The sequence below is a fragment of the Amphiura filiformis genome, chromosome 14 (assembly GCF_039555335.1).
Source record: "Amphiura filiformis chromosome 14, Afil_fr2py, whole genome shotgun sequence".
NCBI classification, from domain to species: domain Eukaryota; kingdom Metazoa; phylum Echinodermata; class Ophiuroidea; order Amphilepidida; family Amphiuridae; genus Amphiura; species Amphiura filiformis.
Genome location: NC_092641.1, coordinates 59,148,964 through 59,166,112, shown reverse-complemented (window position 1 = coordinate 59,166,112; position 17,149 = coordinate 59,148,964). Strand labels below are relative to the sequence as shown.

Below are 17,149 nucleotides of genomic sequence, written 5' to 3'. Positions count from 1 at the left end.
GATATTTTTTTCTAAAAGCCGTAGAACGTCGGGTACCATAAACTTTTTTGAATCAATCCATTTGGTGCAATGGGGACGAATGTCATAATAATTAAATGCACTGAGATAGTATTTATTCGACCATCCGCATCAGGAAGTATTGTCCATCATTACGTTATTATAAAGATGTGAAGATAAACTTAAGTTTTCAGAATAGGCCCAGCTTACGTAAATACATTCCTTGTGTATTTATGTATTTATTTAATCTTTGAAAATTTTGACCTTTTATATTGAAGATATGGATTTTTTTCCCAAAAAGACCTATTTTTTTTGTTGGTGTTTTGGGGAAAAAATACATATCTTCAATACGAAAGATCAACATTTTCAATTGATCGTCGGCTTTTCATCCCACCTACATACACTTTAAGTATAAATCATCAGATTTATAAAGTTTACTTCAACTACTGTTAAATATCAAAAATATCAATTTTTAATGATTTGCCATAAAATGTGTATTACATTGCGAATTTCAAAAAATCAAAATTATTTGATATCAGAAGGACATTCTTCGTATTCAGAATGCAATTCGATATGTCTGATGTGCTCTAATGTTCCACAATAAATACTGTCCAAACGTTCATACCCCTTCCCTTAAGTTAGGCGGGCTTATTTCTTTCTTGCCATTTCTTTCTTTCTTTCTCACAATTTGCTACTCCTTCCATGTCTTTGATCGGATTTCGACCAAACTTAGTCACAACCCGTATTGGGTAGCTGGCTACAAAAGTTATAAATTATTTTAATGTCAGAGATCATGCAGGGGTCACAGGGGTCAAAAAGGTCATTTTAACCGAAAAAATCTCCAATTGAGCTGAAATTTAAATGCAATGATCCTTATGACATTCTAAACATGTTTAAAATATTTTGCAATTTATTTAAGGTCATTAAGGGGTTATAAAGGGGTCAAAGGTCAAGTTTTTAAAAATGTTCCAATTGAGCTGTTTAAATGCAATGATCCTAATGACATTCTAAACATTTTAAAAATATTTTAAAATTCATTTAAAGTCATTAAGGGGCCATAAAGGGGTCAAAGGGTAAATTTTCAAAATACTTCAATTGAGCTGAAATTTAAATGAAATGATCCTTATGACATTCTACATATGTTTTAAATATTTTTAATATTCATTTAATGTCTTTAAGGGTCATACAGAGGTCAAAGGTCAAGTTTTATTGCTGCTTGATCATATCGTCAAAGTCATCCCGCCTAACTTACTTCGTGCCCTTGCAAAGGGCACAGTTACTCTAGTTAATATTGTAATTTAGGTGTTACGTGTTTTAAATAGTTGTAATATGTATATATTTTCATTGTTTATTGTGTATTTTTAAGGACCCCTTTGGAAATAAGTCGTTGACTTTAAGGGACATCCTTGGCATATTATCATGTCAATATTTTATGTTTTTAATTTGTATTTTATAAGAATTGTGTTTTGTATGTTCTGTGCAATATGTTTTTTGACTCTTATGATGATATGCTAAATAAACTCAAATCAAATCAAATCATTTACTTATTTATTTATTTATTTATTTATTTATTTATTTATTTATTTATTTATTTATTTATTTATTTATTTATTTATTTTTATCCTTTATTATTTATTATCACAATTTTTTATTTTTCCACATATCTAAAAAATACAAACATCTAAGCTAATTGAACAGGCAATGCACAGCAATTTGAATTGCTATCACGTATCGATCGTATTTCGAGGTCTTCCATGGTAGCTGCATCACGCAGCTGCAACTAAATGTGAGTCAATTTGTGCATCAATATCAAGCTTAATGAATGTAAACATATCTAGTCTTCTGATAGTATTTGTAATTTGGTTTGTGCATCCATTTCTTTTTACACGGCTGGCGAATACTGTAAACAACTTTCTGACCCCAGTGTATTGAACCAGGAAATGAAGCCGTGTAATGAGCGTGCGCAATTCGCCAGCGAAGTGTTACATGTAATCCGATTATCACCATGTCAACTGCATCAAGCTTTTGAATTCTGCAGGGAGTTACGTAACCACTTCGCTGGCGAATAAGCAGGCAATGATGGACCTAGCGCGATTTCCATAACAATATCCATGGGAGACCTGGAACGCTGCACAAGAAATGAATTAATAGAGGTTATCCACTTCACTCATGCGTGACTTCTAACAGAAGGCGCTGGTTCCCGTAGTATTCCTCGTTCAAACCAATATAATGCACGACCTCGGAGTTACCTGCATGACTTTGGCGGGATATTTTGAAACAGTGATGGTTGCACATACAAATCCTAAACAAGGTATAGCAGTCGTTGATAGGATATGCAGCTTATAGATAACCTCTATTGGTCTGGCTGCCAGTGGGTATGACGTTGTTTCGGTGTCCATAGTTTTGTTTTTGATGGATATTGCTTCTCAAGACCACCAGCTCAAAATTCAAACTGCTCAAATGCTGATGAAAGGTTCTCCAAATTATTCCTCTTGTCATGGCGATCCAGAAAAAGTATATACTTTTACCTATCTCCAACATTCCCTTCTGGAGATATAAGCAGAAAGGTTTGACCATTTGACCTCCACAGGGGTCAAAACCTGACAAATAGTCTCAAATTTCGTCTTCTATAAACAATTAAAAAAGAACAGTTTGCCAGAGCTATGATGTTTTGTTACCACGGTAACGTGGTGACAAAGGTCAATGTCCATTCAATCACATAATTATAGATCGGGCCCTTTTTGCTATGTTGCCATGGTTACCCATGTATGGAAACATCATACACAATACAAACTATTATTTTTCTGCATGGATTTATGATGAACAATTTGAGACAATTTTGGTGAGGATCGGAGCATTTTTCAGGTTTGACCCCTGTGGAGGTTAAAACGTGACCTTTGACCTTTTTGGTTATAACTCCAGAACGGTACTATACAGATAGGTAAAAGTATACTTTTCTGGATTGCCATGACAAGAGGAATAATTTGGGGAACTTTTCAACAGCATTTGAGCAGTTTGAATTTTGACTTCTGCGTGAACCTTTACCCGCCGTATCTCAAAATGCTCAATGCTGACGGAGATCCAGTAAACTTATTTTTGATGTTGGTGGTCTTGAGAAGCAATATCCATCAAAAACAAAATCATTGACACCAAAACAAGCTTCTGTGGCAAAATTGCGTTTGGCACCCGGACAAAATGGTGTTTATACTCTTAGGCCAATCAAATTAAGGAAAATCAGGGCTTAACCCACCACTAATTGCAACAAAAACATTTAATCACCATTCATTTCAGAAAAGTATATTTAAAAAAATATCGAAAGTCCCCAAAAGTCCAAGTAGTGGAATAGTGACTAATTTGCATCAATCCAAAATAGCCGCTTATGCTGCAGTGAAATCTTGTTTAAAGCCATAATAGGAATTCAGAAAAAGGTAACAAACCACTTGAGATATGGCAAACTATTCTTTTTTAAATGTTTCTGCAAGCGGAGCAATATGAAACCATTTTTATCAAAATCATTGATATGGTTTTTAACAACAATTGACCAAATTTGAAATTGCACCCCTGCATAAGCGGCCATTTTGGAGTTATGCAAATTATTCACTGTTCCACTACTTGGACTTTTGGGAATTTTAATATGTTCTTTATTATACTTTTATGAAATTAATGGTGATTAAGCTTATTTTGTTACTATTTTCAACATCATTTTGTCCCCTAAAAATTCTCCAATACAACGTTTTAAAATGACTGCCTTGCTTGAATCCTGAATTCCGCGGGCGCAGGCACAGCTGACCAGAACAGCGGCTGCAGCAGAAAGCCCGGTTCGCATCATCAGTGTTCCTAAAACCGAGTACACGACCATCAACTGCAATCCACAGCCACCACTCCAAGTATATGGAGAACCAACTCACAAGTCACCAATTTAATTGGTTCCATGATGGGCTCTAGTGCCAGCGACCTCTCCCAACTGAAGGCGCTTGTATGGTATGCATTTTGGAAATTGGCGCATCCATTGTAGCAAAGGTCAAGCTTTTTCACACCGCCTGTGTTACAGTATTGCTCAATGGATGTGAGGCCTGAGTGATATCTACATGTATTGACATGGGAAATAAGATCAACGCTTTTGGTGCATCATGTTACTGAATAATGCTGGACATCAAGCGCACTGACCATGTCAGTAATGAAAGGACCTGTACAATCACCAACACTGAGCCTCTTATCAACTCTGTCAAGTCACGCAACTACGATTCTTGAGACATTATCCTGAGGATGCAGATAGATGAACTATGCCGAAGATATCCTCTTTACACCCCCCCACCCCCACCCCCATTGCAGAGTAAAAGAAGACCTGAAAGGCAAAGAATATCGTACTTGTCTTACGTGCAAAAACTGCTGGGGGATTTCGAAAACTTTTTACTGCCAGGTGCCATTACCACTTTGGCTTCAAATCGTAGTACATGGAGAAACTTTGTAGTCGTCTGCTTCGCAGAGTAATGATATACTCTTTCGCAGAGAAAAGATATGCTCTTTACACCCCCATAATAATCTTTACACCCCCCAGTGCATAGTAAAAGAAGACTTGAAAGGCAAAGCATATCGTAGTTGTCTTCTATGCAAAAACTGTTGGGGGTCTTCGACAACTTTTACTGCCAGATGCCATTACCACTTTGGCTTCAAATCATAGTACATGGAGAAACTTTGTAGTCGCCTGCTTAGCAAAGAAATAATGCAGATGTTTAAGCCCGGAGTATACCTATTGGTTTTCACTTTTTCATTTTTAGATCCTTGCTTAATGGTGTATACTGTATGAGTTAACGAATTAAATTAACGAATGCTTACTTCTCATTAATATGAACAATTGACACTCTATTGCGGAAAACTTTCGACATGATGAGTTATTAGAAAACCAACTCACATAACATCACGCGTGTATTATGTTATCAGCACTGTTGCCTTGCGTGTAGACTATCATCTCATGATCTTCTTAGATAACAAATTGTCGTATTTGTTATGTAACAGATGGCCAAATTCGTAGTGCGACTGACCTAAATACTAAAATTATTTAGCTATAAAAGTAACTTAATTATAAGATAGCACCATGGTGAAAATAAAGTTATGATGGTCCTTAATTATTCTTTATGGCAAAATAATCGATATAATAATTTCCAATACACTTTCCTTCGAAGGTTGATACCAAATTTGATATCAATGAATTATTTCGCCATAAACTCATATCACTCTGATTAAATGGGGATGGAACTAGTGGAGACTTTTTATTTTGGCTGTGTTTATTATAAGCGACATCTACAGCCAAGATTTTGTAATTCTGCGAGCATCGCCTATTTACAAAAAATATTGCATAAGCCGTTACGTATTACGTCCGACGAAATAATCAATTTTGTTTCTCTCTATCAGGGATTAATGCACACAGCCCAAGTGATGGGGAACATTTGCCTCACAATCACGGATTTGACTATGTGGGCACAAACCTACCGCTAAGCAATGCTTGGGAGTGTGATGAAGAGCACGTAAGTTACTTTTTTATATTATATTCTAGAGTGTGTGTTTTATTTCTTAAGGGCAGCTCCACATCTCTAAATGCCTAATATGAAATAACCACGCGCCATGTCCAAGATATCTTTTATTATAAATAATTGCGACCAGCTGTGACAAAACCAGGAAGAAGTCGCATTTTTAACATTTCATAATTTGAATAAAATGTAAGTACTAGACAGTAAGCTTTAAAATGGTGCCTACGTTATATAAATTTCATCAATACTTTTCATGATATGGATAATTTTGTAAATGATACCTTGAAACTTTTGCCAAATTGCTATTGCTATTGCTATGAGTAATGGGCCAATTCGTTTTCTGCCTTGCACATGATTGAATAGGGATTATCATAGTTCAACTATTATTTAATGATTAAATAAACCTCTTTTAAATAAGTACTTTCAAGGATTTGAAATACAGCCTGTCTCAAAAAAAATTGTGCAAGTAAAAAGCGCCCTCTCTGGCAATTAGAAAATAACGTTGTGTCATAATCATTAAATCAATGTCACGGGCGCAGTCCTAGCTCTCAAATGCCGTTTATTCTGTTCAATTTGCTTGTGCCAATTTTGAGATATGTTTATTTAACAACGAAAGGGTAAAATCACAATTGTGCCACTTTTACTAGGGAAGAGAGCTGTACATGTAAATCAATGATAGCTGATGTTGATGCGTCTAATACACTCCCCCCTTTCGGGGTGCATGCATTAGACGCATTAACATCAGCACGCGAGCATTATTTTGTCTAATATCTCTCCCAACAAGTATTACGCGTTCATTAACCTATAACATGTATAAGTGCGCAATACAGTATTTACCATGATAAAATCATTGACATGCGCATGCAGAACAGCAGAATGTGAAATCCATTTTTACAGCAGAATGTGAAATATTTATTTATCTTTTAATCTCTTTCAAGTGGAAAAAGAGAATTTCAAAAAACCAAAATTATTTGATATCAGAAAGACATTCTTCGTATTCAGAATGCAATTCGATATGTCTGTTGTGCTCTCATGTCCCACAAAAATACTGTCGAAACGCTCAAAACGCTCATTCCAGATCCCTTAAGAGATAGCTCTTTAAAAGAATTCAAATTTATTGCATCCTTAAAGCCTTAATGTACGATTTCCGTCAAATTTTAATTTTGTTATTCTTTAACAATGCAGTTTATGCAGTTCTATGGGAGGACATATTATCATAATTTTTTAAATTATGATAATATGTCAAACTTTGGTCTGTTGACCTACAAAGACAACAAATTTGGCCGATTCCATTTAGGTGTAAGTTGGGACATGTGTAAACATTACAAATATGCAAAAAAATCAGGTGTGAAAAAAATGAACCAATTTCATATTATAAGATCGTACATTAAGGCTTTAACTGATTCAGGTAAACTGTTCCATAATTTTGGTCCTGTGTTTTAATTTTATGAATTTCATGTCGGAAATTTGTTTTTTATCTAGTATCATATTCATGGAAGCTTCCTAATTCAGTAAAAACATGATCAAATGATGATGGAAGTAAACCCTCTTTGTACATGGAAATACCCAGCTCTTTGTTATATATATCAAAAATGTTCAGAGTATTATATTTTTCAAACAATGGTTTTGTATGACACAAGTATGAGCTGTTTGATATTATTCTTATAGCCCGTTTTTGAAGCTTGAATACTTTCGTTAGATAGGTCATAGATGCATTACCCCATAACAATATTCCATATAATAAGTAAGGTAAAATAAAAGAACAGTATAATTGATACAATTAATTTTTGGGCAAGAAGTGCTTGACTTTGTTCAAGACACCCAGATTTCTGGAACATGATTTGCAAACATTTTCAATATGAGATTTCCATGTCAAATTTTCATCTATAATCATGCCTAAAAACGTTGTACTAGTAATTCTCGTCAGTTTACAACCATCTATTTCAATTTATTGAGCAACCTTAGCATTCTTCGTCTTGTAGGCCGTTCATTAACATTAGATTAGTTTTAGAAGCATCAAGAGATAATTTATTACATTTTGAACCAATTGCATACTTCTTGCAGTTCATTATTCATTGTATCATAGAGAACGTTAATATCTTTATCAGAAACAAAATGCAGTGGTATCATCAGCAAAAAGAATAAACGATAACAATTTTGAAGTATTACAAATGTCGTTCATGTATATAATAAAAAGTAGTGGCCCAAGTATAGAACCCTGAGGTACACCACAAATTACTTTTTCATGCGATGAAACTGTATTATTAAATTGAACAAATTGTTTTCTATTCGAAAGGTAATCTGAGAATCATGCATGAGAAATCCCACGGAACACATAGTGATACAGTTTATCCAGTAAAATAGTATGGTCAATGGGCTATTCCAGATAAAACATGCACCCCCCCTATAGAGGGCAAAATTCTTTTTTTCTAAAATGTCTGGAATTCCAAAGCATACTTGAGGAAGAAACCTGGATTTCCGGCCCTGTTTAGTGCATGTAAAATCTGGAAATCCATGGAGGGTATAGAGGGTTTTAAAATTGTCAAAAAAAGTTGGAATTTTCAATTGACTTACCAAAAAAAATCTGGAATTCCATTGCCCTCTATAGAGGGTTTCTAAAGATACCCAAATAAAATGTTGGAATTTTTCAATTGACTAGCAAAAAAGTCTGGAATTCCATGGAGGGGTATAGAGGGTTTTTAAAAATTATCAAAAAAAAGTTGGAATTTTCAATTGACTTACCATCTGGAATTCCATCGCCCTCTATAGAGGGTATCTAAAATTACACAAATAAGTTGGAATTTTTTAATTGACTACCAAAAAGTCTTGAATTCCATGTTCGGGTTTTTAGAGTTATTTTAGGCGTGTATAGGTGTTTATTGTTGTAAAGGTTACATTATATTTGCTTTATCTGCATTTATTCCAAGTCATCTATGATGTTTTACATGTATAGGCCTAATATAGGCCCACCACCAAGGCGTGTGTTTGGCAGTAACCAGGCCCGTACGCAGGGGGTGCGGGGTGCGACTGCACCTCCCCAAATTTGCAAAAGTATACAAAAAGTCCCAAAATTGAAGCATTTGGGAGCGTAGCGAGCAAAAAAAATCAGGTTTTTACGATTTTTTGGTCAAAAAAGGTCCACATTTTGGGGGAAAAGTCCACATTTCACAAAATCGCCCCCCTTTGGAAAAAAGTCCACTTTTTTCAAAATCAGCACCCCAAAAAAAATCCTGCGTACGGGCCTGGCAGTAACGTACGCAGGTTTTCAAAGTCTGGTTTAGGGGTCTCGATTCTCTGACTGTTTTAAAATTTAATAACTAATTCCCCAGTTTCCCCCGATTGGGTGCATTATTTCCCCGAACTTTTTGAAAGGGGGGGGCACATCCCCTGTCCCCATTGCGCACGCCACTGGTGTTGGTATCCTAGGTAACCACTAAAATTAAGCTTCTCTTTTGTGAAGGGTTGCTGTTCTCCTTACAGGTTTTCAATAACAATATGTGGTATGTAGGCCTACTAGTTTCTATATTAGGCCTAAAAAATGTTTGATTGGCGTAACATAATTTTAACATTCTTGTTAAACCGGGTCTTCAGGTCCATGAACTGAACCACGCAAAGAGACGCATACTCTGTCGGCAGCACACATTTCGAACTATAAAAGGATTGTATTGTGAAACTCAGTTTCTTGCTTCAGCTCTTTCTAAAAATTCATTAGGGCAAAATTCTTTCTTTATGTCCTTAATTATTCTTTATTTATTCCTGTTCTTTCTTTCTTGAGGCCTAGATCTTTTTACCCTACTTTACAACACAAATATTGTTGTATTGTCAATGGAAGTCCGTAGAACGTTCGCCTAATGGCGCTATGGGCCCCTTTGATATAACTGGTATTTTAGACACAAACTTAAAGCGCCCTCCCACAAAATTCCCACCAGCAAATAGGGGCATGCACACACCCTTAATTCTTGTTGTGATTTTTAGAGGAGGTAGCTCTCTCTTTGTACATGAAATTTACCCCAAGGCAAAGGAGCCATTTTTATTAGGCGAACGTTTACGGTACATAAGAATTCAAACTTTCTTACATTGGTTTGAGCCGAGACTAAAATACCTAAAGCCTCAAATGTTGTTTTTATATTAAATACATACCTGTATTTGAATGAAATAGAAATATTTATAATAGGCTGCATGATAAATAGGCCTACATGAAGCCACATCAAGTAGAACGGGTGCAACCTTGCTGCAGTACCTTGTACTACGTAGGTGCTCCTTTGTTAAAAGGGAATTCCCTGATTGGGGAGTGGACATCAAAGAGCTCATATCTAAATTCGTTGGGGACTGTTACTTTTTAAAGTTTCAACGTCCGTATACATACGACATGTAGCCTATGAATAAAATACGACATGAATCAAGTAATAATAAAGTGACCTAGTTCTTTCCTTGCCCTGTTATAGCTATTATTATAAGATGAGCTCAAAGTGTATATTTCTACATTTTGAGCTCAAAATATTTAATCAGTGATAATAGGGATATCATATGTCTATACTGTGATGCGCATGCGTTGTGTGTGGGGGTGTGGGCTGTGGGAGTGAGTGTGATGCTGTTTTAAACAAATAGGCCTATAAAACAAAATCTTCGCACAAGCTAGAATGAAGAGTGAAGACCCAAGTCGGGCTGGGGATCACCATTGCAGGGGATGAACCTATCAACCCACACCACTCTTCGTCATACATAAATTCCCCAGCCACATTTCCCTAACATAATATGAAATTTAAAAAAAAGGAAATTTAGTTCGGCAGAGGTGGGGCTCGAACCCACGCTGCACCGCTATCATGTATACAGTATCGACATATTACCAGCGCCTGTACCCTGTTTACCGCTCGGCCAACTGACTTGTTGGGGCCATCTTGAAAATTTGAACATATAATCACAACTTCAATTACTTCATTACTTCAACATACCACGTGACAAGCAAAGACAGAAAACGTCATACTGCAGTTACTGTCTATTTTCCTATACACAATACACAGTGCTCTTACCATTGACGCGTAACCTCTACAAATAGCGTACGTTAGAAGTATGGGTAATTGCCTAGTTAACGTCGGTGTGTGAAAAATAACCGGCCAATTCTAGAAAATATAGTTTTGTAACATGTCCTAAATTTTTAGCTAATTTAGATGTTTGGAAATATTCGTACTTTGGTGTTTTAGGAAGGATATGTTAACGACAGATAACACCAAAAAATATGAAGAAATTATTTCCAACCTGTGTTAAGTCTGCAAACCACCATGCTTCTCATTTTCAAGAACGCTGGTTAACAATAAGCAGAGTATTGTCTCATTTCGTAAACAAAAGCCCACACAGAATTGTTCTATAGCGTTCGCTTTATAATCGTTCACCCAACTGAAACTATAATACCAGCTCATTGCTCCATTGTACATGTAAAGCAGAAACATATGTTGTGTGTATTTAACCAGAGAAGATATGATTTAATCAGTTGAGCTGTTTTCAATGAGTGTTATCTTGGTTTAATAGCTTTTAATGGGGTTTAAGTCCTGCAAAGGTCATGGTGAATTCCACTGTAGACATGACTGCATCATGTACCATATTTTGGAATTTTATCTGCTTAAAAACATTAATGTGTAGAGCTACCATTAGGCCTATTAATATTGTTGAATTCTCAGGCGCATACAAACAATACGAGGGGCCTATGATACATACACAATTCATTTCGTGCATACACGTGCCCTGCAAGGTAGGGAGCCTAGCCTACCATTTTTCTTGTAAGACGGTCTGGATTCGTAGTCCACGTAGGTCCCCAAAGTTCTTTCAGATATTAAAAGATTAAATTCCCATAAAGACGAAACAGTAATCTTTAGTGGGGACCTACGTAAATTTTACATAAAATTTCCGCCATCAATTCAGTGTTATTATTCAGAAAATATTTTGGCGTATATAAAATTGAAATAAATTCGCTGCTTCCTAAACCACATAAACTGAAGCATGATTGGGTATCACGAATCGCTATATATGATGTACAGTTAATATTCAAATATTCAAATATTCTTTTACACATTATGATGCTTCAGTTTTTACACAAACAAGAATTTGTCTTTAAAAAGATAAGTACACGGATCAGGTGTATAGTACATATACTTTGACCTACTTTGGTCTAACATTTAATATTCATATCTACAAAACCTACTCTGCACTTATTCGACAATAAATATATTTTTTAAACCTCATTTTGCATTTAGTTTTTTAAGCCACCTCGAAGCCACCTACACTACAGGATCTCATTTTGCATTTAGGGTTTTTATTGCGTTGCAAAGTAGCAAACCTTTCTGGCCCAATTCGTGACTGGAAAAGGCTATCCCCTCTTACAACCTATCAACAGGTCTGATTTCTATAATGAGGTGTCACCGGGTTTCATGAGATAATAATACCAAATCTAAACACCATGAAATTCAATACATCACGACCAAGCTCACATTGGGCGCCCCATTCCTTTTTAAAGGAATTTTATTAAGCCACCTCCAGGAAACAAATTTGGCTATAAACTACGAAGTATAAAGTCTAATAAATAAATAAAATAAATAAAATAAAATGAAAATTGTACATGTATGCAAGATGCCTTATTACTAAAGTAAACAAATTACACAGCCATTTGCTCTTGCTAGTTTTTGTCAGGGTCAGGGATATTTGTCTCATAGTCCTGCTTTTATGAACACTAATATTATACAGGTTACTACACATGGGTTATTACAAGAGTCAATAAACATTTGACCAATTAACTATAGATAATGGACTTAGTTTTATGCAATGTAGTTATATTGAACCTTTTCTGAAGTAAGTCGCCTGCTGCATAGTTTTATTTACAGATGATATGTTTACTTTGTGATTAGGCCTGACCATGACTTGCTAGTTTGATTAACCAATCAGTTATGTGCATTGTCAGCATGTGATGGATATAACCAATTGCAAACATATTTATAAAAAAAAGGCTAAAAAATTCCTACACTGAGCAGACTCTTTGCTGGGTTTAAGGGCTAAATAGTAAGTTGTCATGTGGGGCAAGATTAGATAAAGGCATACAAACTAGGGTATGAGATATTAGGAATTATTTCCTAGCCTCTTAACCACAGGGTTGGGCTATATAGCTATTCAAGACACAGGGTATGTAAGGGATAAACTGTGCATATGAGATGTGGGGGCAAATGGCATCATTTCACTGACATGAAAAATATTTCATTGAAAACCCTCCCACTCAGCTATTTTAAAAAGGTAATCAGGCTTCCTCAGCATATCACATGTGTTATGGTATTATTTTGCGAATTGCCCCGTGGTACTTTATGGAGGGAAGACTTTTATTTAAATACGGTATAAAGGACGAGTGGCCAGTATTCGGTAGGGTCTACATAGCTTTACAAATTCAGAGTCTTGCAATTATGATTTTAGAGCCAAAGGGGTAACTATATATTATAAAATTATAAAAGGTTCGATAGTCAGTATTCAAAGCAAGTCAGTAAGATACACCTCTACACTACAGGCTGCACTCCATAGTAGGCCCACAGCTAAAAACGACACTGACAGAAAAAAAAAAAAAAAAGGGGAGAACTTTTTCATTTTTATTTTTTTCTACAATGCAAAATTGATCATTAAGAGGAGGAAGCAAATTGTATTGCCAATATGTTAACTTTAATTTTCCACTTTTATGCAAGAAATAAAAGAAGAAGATACAAATTCCTTTAAAAGGGAAGCCAGCTTCAATGCAGAAGAGGTCTTGTAATTAGTTTAGGTGGAAGGCATTTTTAGGATCACTCTTTTTTATGATCTATCATGTTCCATGACAGTCCGGGATGACAGTCCACCAAACCAGGTGGTGGTCGCATTGCATTTTCATCGTCAACCGTGTAATTAAATGGGATTATTTTGACAATTTAAAACGCTTGAAATTTCACAAACAAATAGGCCTATATGTTAATAAATAATATAAATACAAGCTAAAACCATGGGGGTTCGATAATGAACCCCACAAAACTAACCGAGTATTTGGAAAATGCCATACGGCCGGGCCGTTTCACAAGCTGCCGGCTCTATCATGCCATTCGCCGCCTGCTCCAAACCATCAATGATAAGAACATGCACACAGAAAAACCAAACATTAACTCCTATAACTTCCTGTCAACTCTTTAATTAATTACTCCAAATTGTTCTGTCTTTTTGTCTTTTCTGCCTTTTAGGCCACCCTTAGCTCATTATTAATATAAAGAAATACACTGCAGTTTTTAGTTAATTGGCTAAAACTGCCATCCTACTGCCTTATACATGCACATTAATTTTATATTAATTTATATATTAATTCGCAATTTATACATAGCACATTATAACATGTATAAAGACTGATATTGTTCAATAGGCCTACATGTATATCAATTGTACCCATATCAAAAATAGGCCTTGAAATTACATCGAATTTTTCCTGTTGAAAAGACAAAACTGATGTTTAAGATATCAATTATTTCATAAATGACATTTTGAGTCATTTTTATCCATAAAACGATACAGGATATAGGATACTTTTACTTTGACTTTTAGGTCCATAAAGGTTTTAATCATGTTATTATCAATACACCCACATCTCATGCTGTGTTGATCTCCAGGAGGTCTGCAAATGTAAATCTAAGAACGCCTGATAACAAGGATACTATCATTTTCTTTCGTTGATATGCTGTGGAAACTATTATGCCTGGCATATATATAACTTTTAATGTTATATTTCCTTCAAACCATAACTTTTGAAATTCTCACTCGTTTTCATTCGTTGAAACGGCAAAGCATACTTTCTTTTTCTTACAAATCGAATAACAGGTCTTACATATATATTTTCACCATAAAAAGTTCCGCAAAGTAATTCAAACCAATGCTAGTACCCCGTAATCTCTTTAGCAAACAAAGACGATCTCCGAATTAGATAGCCAGCTCTTAGCTGGCGAAAATCAGAATCCCTCAAAGGGGCAGGGACAGAATTGAATACTTGCGTGGAAGAAGGGCCCAACTCCAATTTTTTTACAAAAATGAGTTAGACCCAGCATTTTATTGCCAGCAGACTGATCTTCCTTGTGTGTGAAAGATGAGCCGAAATGCACTCTCTAAATAGTCTTCCACATACACGTAGTCATGGTTTTCATGGAAGAAAGGCCCAACTCCATGGAGTTGGGCCCTTCTTCCACAACTATTGGGTTAAAGCGGAATTTTGTTCATCCATGAAATCTGCTTTTCACTACAATAAACTTTCTTGCTAATATATTACGTGCTTCTACTTGCGCAATTAATGATGATTACCCAATTTCTGTAGCTATTTATAAAACATCTGCTTACGGAACTGGCACTTGCAGTATATTAGTGGAAGAAGGGCCCAACTCCAGCTCGTATTAAAACCTGTACCGTTGCCATGAAAACATCATATATAATTTAGATTGTATGTAATACTGTATGTTCATGTATTAAAGGTCCCCTGAAGATGAAAACATTCTGTCTATAAACCTTTTCCAATTATTAAGTTTTTTCTTAATATCTCAAAAACAGTTTTAATGGAGTTGGGCCCTTCTTCCACTCAGGTATTCAATTGTTGTTGTTGTTTTGGCCAAATAATAATTTTATTGTTTTGATTACGTTCGATAAATTTGGTTTTACCATAGACCATTTATCTTTCCTATTTTGGAGATTATAAAAGACATAATGTACGATTTTGGTAAAATTTTAATTTTGTTCTTCTTTTTTGTCAAAATTTACTATGATTACATAATATTACTGCTACGGTACTAGTAATACCTTATCTGTCAAGGTAGACTTCTCCGTAGTCCACTTGCCCATTTTGCATACTCTGGCCATTACATTTAAGCATAAAACTATGATTTATATTGATTTGTGTGCAACTGATAGATTTTCACATCTGTATCTGATCTTTTCAGGTACCGCACTCCCTCTGTTAGCTTCCAGGATTTTCGGGGTTCGCTATCAATAAACTGGAACTTCCAAAATCAGAATTGTTCAGTATTAAAGTGAGCCATTATAATTATGCAAGATAGTGTTGCATTCAGTTACTTTTATTGTCACTAATCGTCTGATATTTTTAACTCTTTATGACCATTTTACTATTGAATACTTTAATTTTAATAAACATCAGTATAATTTTGTATTCAACGAAATGGGTTCATCATGACTAATAATAACATATTTTTTAATAAAATTCGACTATGGCATAGTCTACTGTCAAGGGGGTCTTCTGATCATTTTAACCTGAGACTAGTAAACCAACAGTCTCATGTTTACTAGTCTCAGTTTTAACTAAGCGAAAATAATGAGGTAAAAAGTAAAAAAACCGACTTAGCCGCTTAACTGTGGAGCTTTGGGGATCCCAGTTTTATTATAAAACCTCTAAATTTTACTTTGGAGGCTTAGTCCTTTACATGGTATTTCAGATAGCATTGGGCAATTACAATCATGTAAGAAGTGCAAATTTGAGCAAAATATGCAGCAAATGATAGCTTTACTGTAATACCAGAAGATGGGAGAAATATCTCTTTTGCTGATCAAGCAGACCCCCCCCTCCCATCCAAAACAGCCTGGAGTGACTGTGAAGACTGCATGTATCATAAACACAAGTGTGTATAACTTTGTTTGCCAAGTCATGGAACCTTTAATGTGTTTGAAGAGCATAATTAATATCCATGGTTAAACAAACAACCATGAACAAGATCTTGTTCTGTTTAATCAGAGAAGATTCCTGGTTTAATACATGTACTGCTCTGTGGTTTAGGTTGTGCAAATTACCAGTTTCGTTTGATTTTGTTTACTTAGGTTTTTTAATCTCCATGTGTTATTCAACCTTTTTATGTTCACTCAGCATGCAGGAGAATTTTAGATGTGCTATTTCCATTGTAGGCTTTACAAAAGCAAAACTTTAATGATAATTATATTAATGAGTAGTAGAAACGAGATGCATGCAGGGTATCTTAATATTTTAATGACATTATCAATCAAAGTTTTTTCCTCCATCCCCTATTATATACACAAAACCCAATGGCATATAAATATTTAAATTCCTCATCAAATTTATAATATGCTAATTAATCACATCCCGTGAATAATAAAATAATAAAACAATAAAATGGATGATATTTGATATTACCATATTTTGCATAACATCAGAGAAGATGAGCTCATCTTCACATGTATTTCGATTGAACATGTGCATTTTGTTCCATTCAAAGAACAGTAGTTTTAGCTAGTACGATATTGGATTCATATAGGCCTATCCCTTAGATGTTATCAACTCAGACAATCCATAGAGACGAATTCGTCTGACATTTGGTTTGTAATGGAACATTTTCCAAATGCAAAACATGTAAAAAAAACTCAATGTCCGGATTTTTTTTTTAGACGGGGAGCATCATTTAATATAAATCATTTTTAATAATAGTAATACCGGTAATATGCACTTCTTGATTTATGCTTTTGGATTTTTAAATGTATATTTAGAGTCCCTCTTTCAAATTTTATATTTATGTGTAATCTCGCTATATCATAATTTGCTGATACTTTGGTCAAAATTTACATTAAAATGATCA

At 35.0% G+C, this 17,149-nt stretch overlaps 1 protein-coding gene across 1 annotated transcript in view; it reads left to right on the top strand.

Annotated features, from left to right (window-relative positions):
- The window catches only part of LOC140169539 (arylsulfatase-like), a 32,933-nt gene that overhangs the window by 8,947 nt on the left and 6,837 nt on the right, over nt 1-17,149 (top strand). Inside the window, exon 3 of the mRNA XM_072192802.1 lies at nt 5,410-5,522. Coding sequence (XP_072048903.1) covers nt 5,410-5,522 — 113 coding nt within the window. The remainder of the gene's footprint in view (nt 1-5,409; nt 5,523-17,149) is intronic.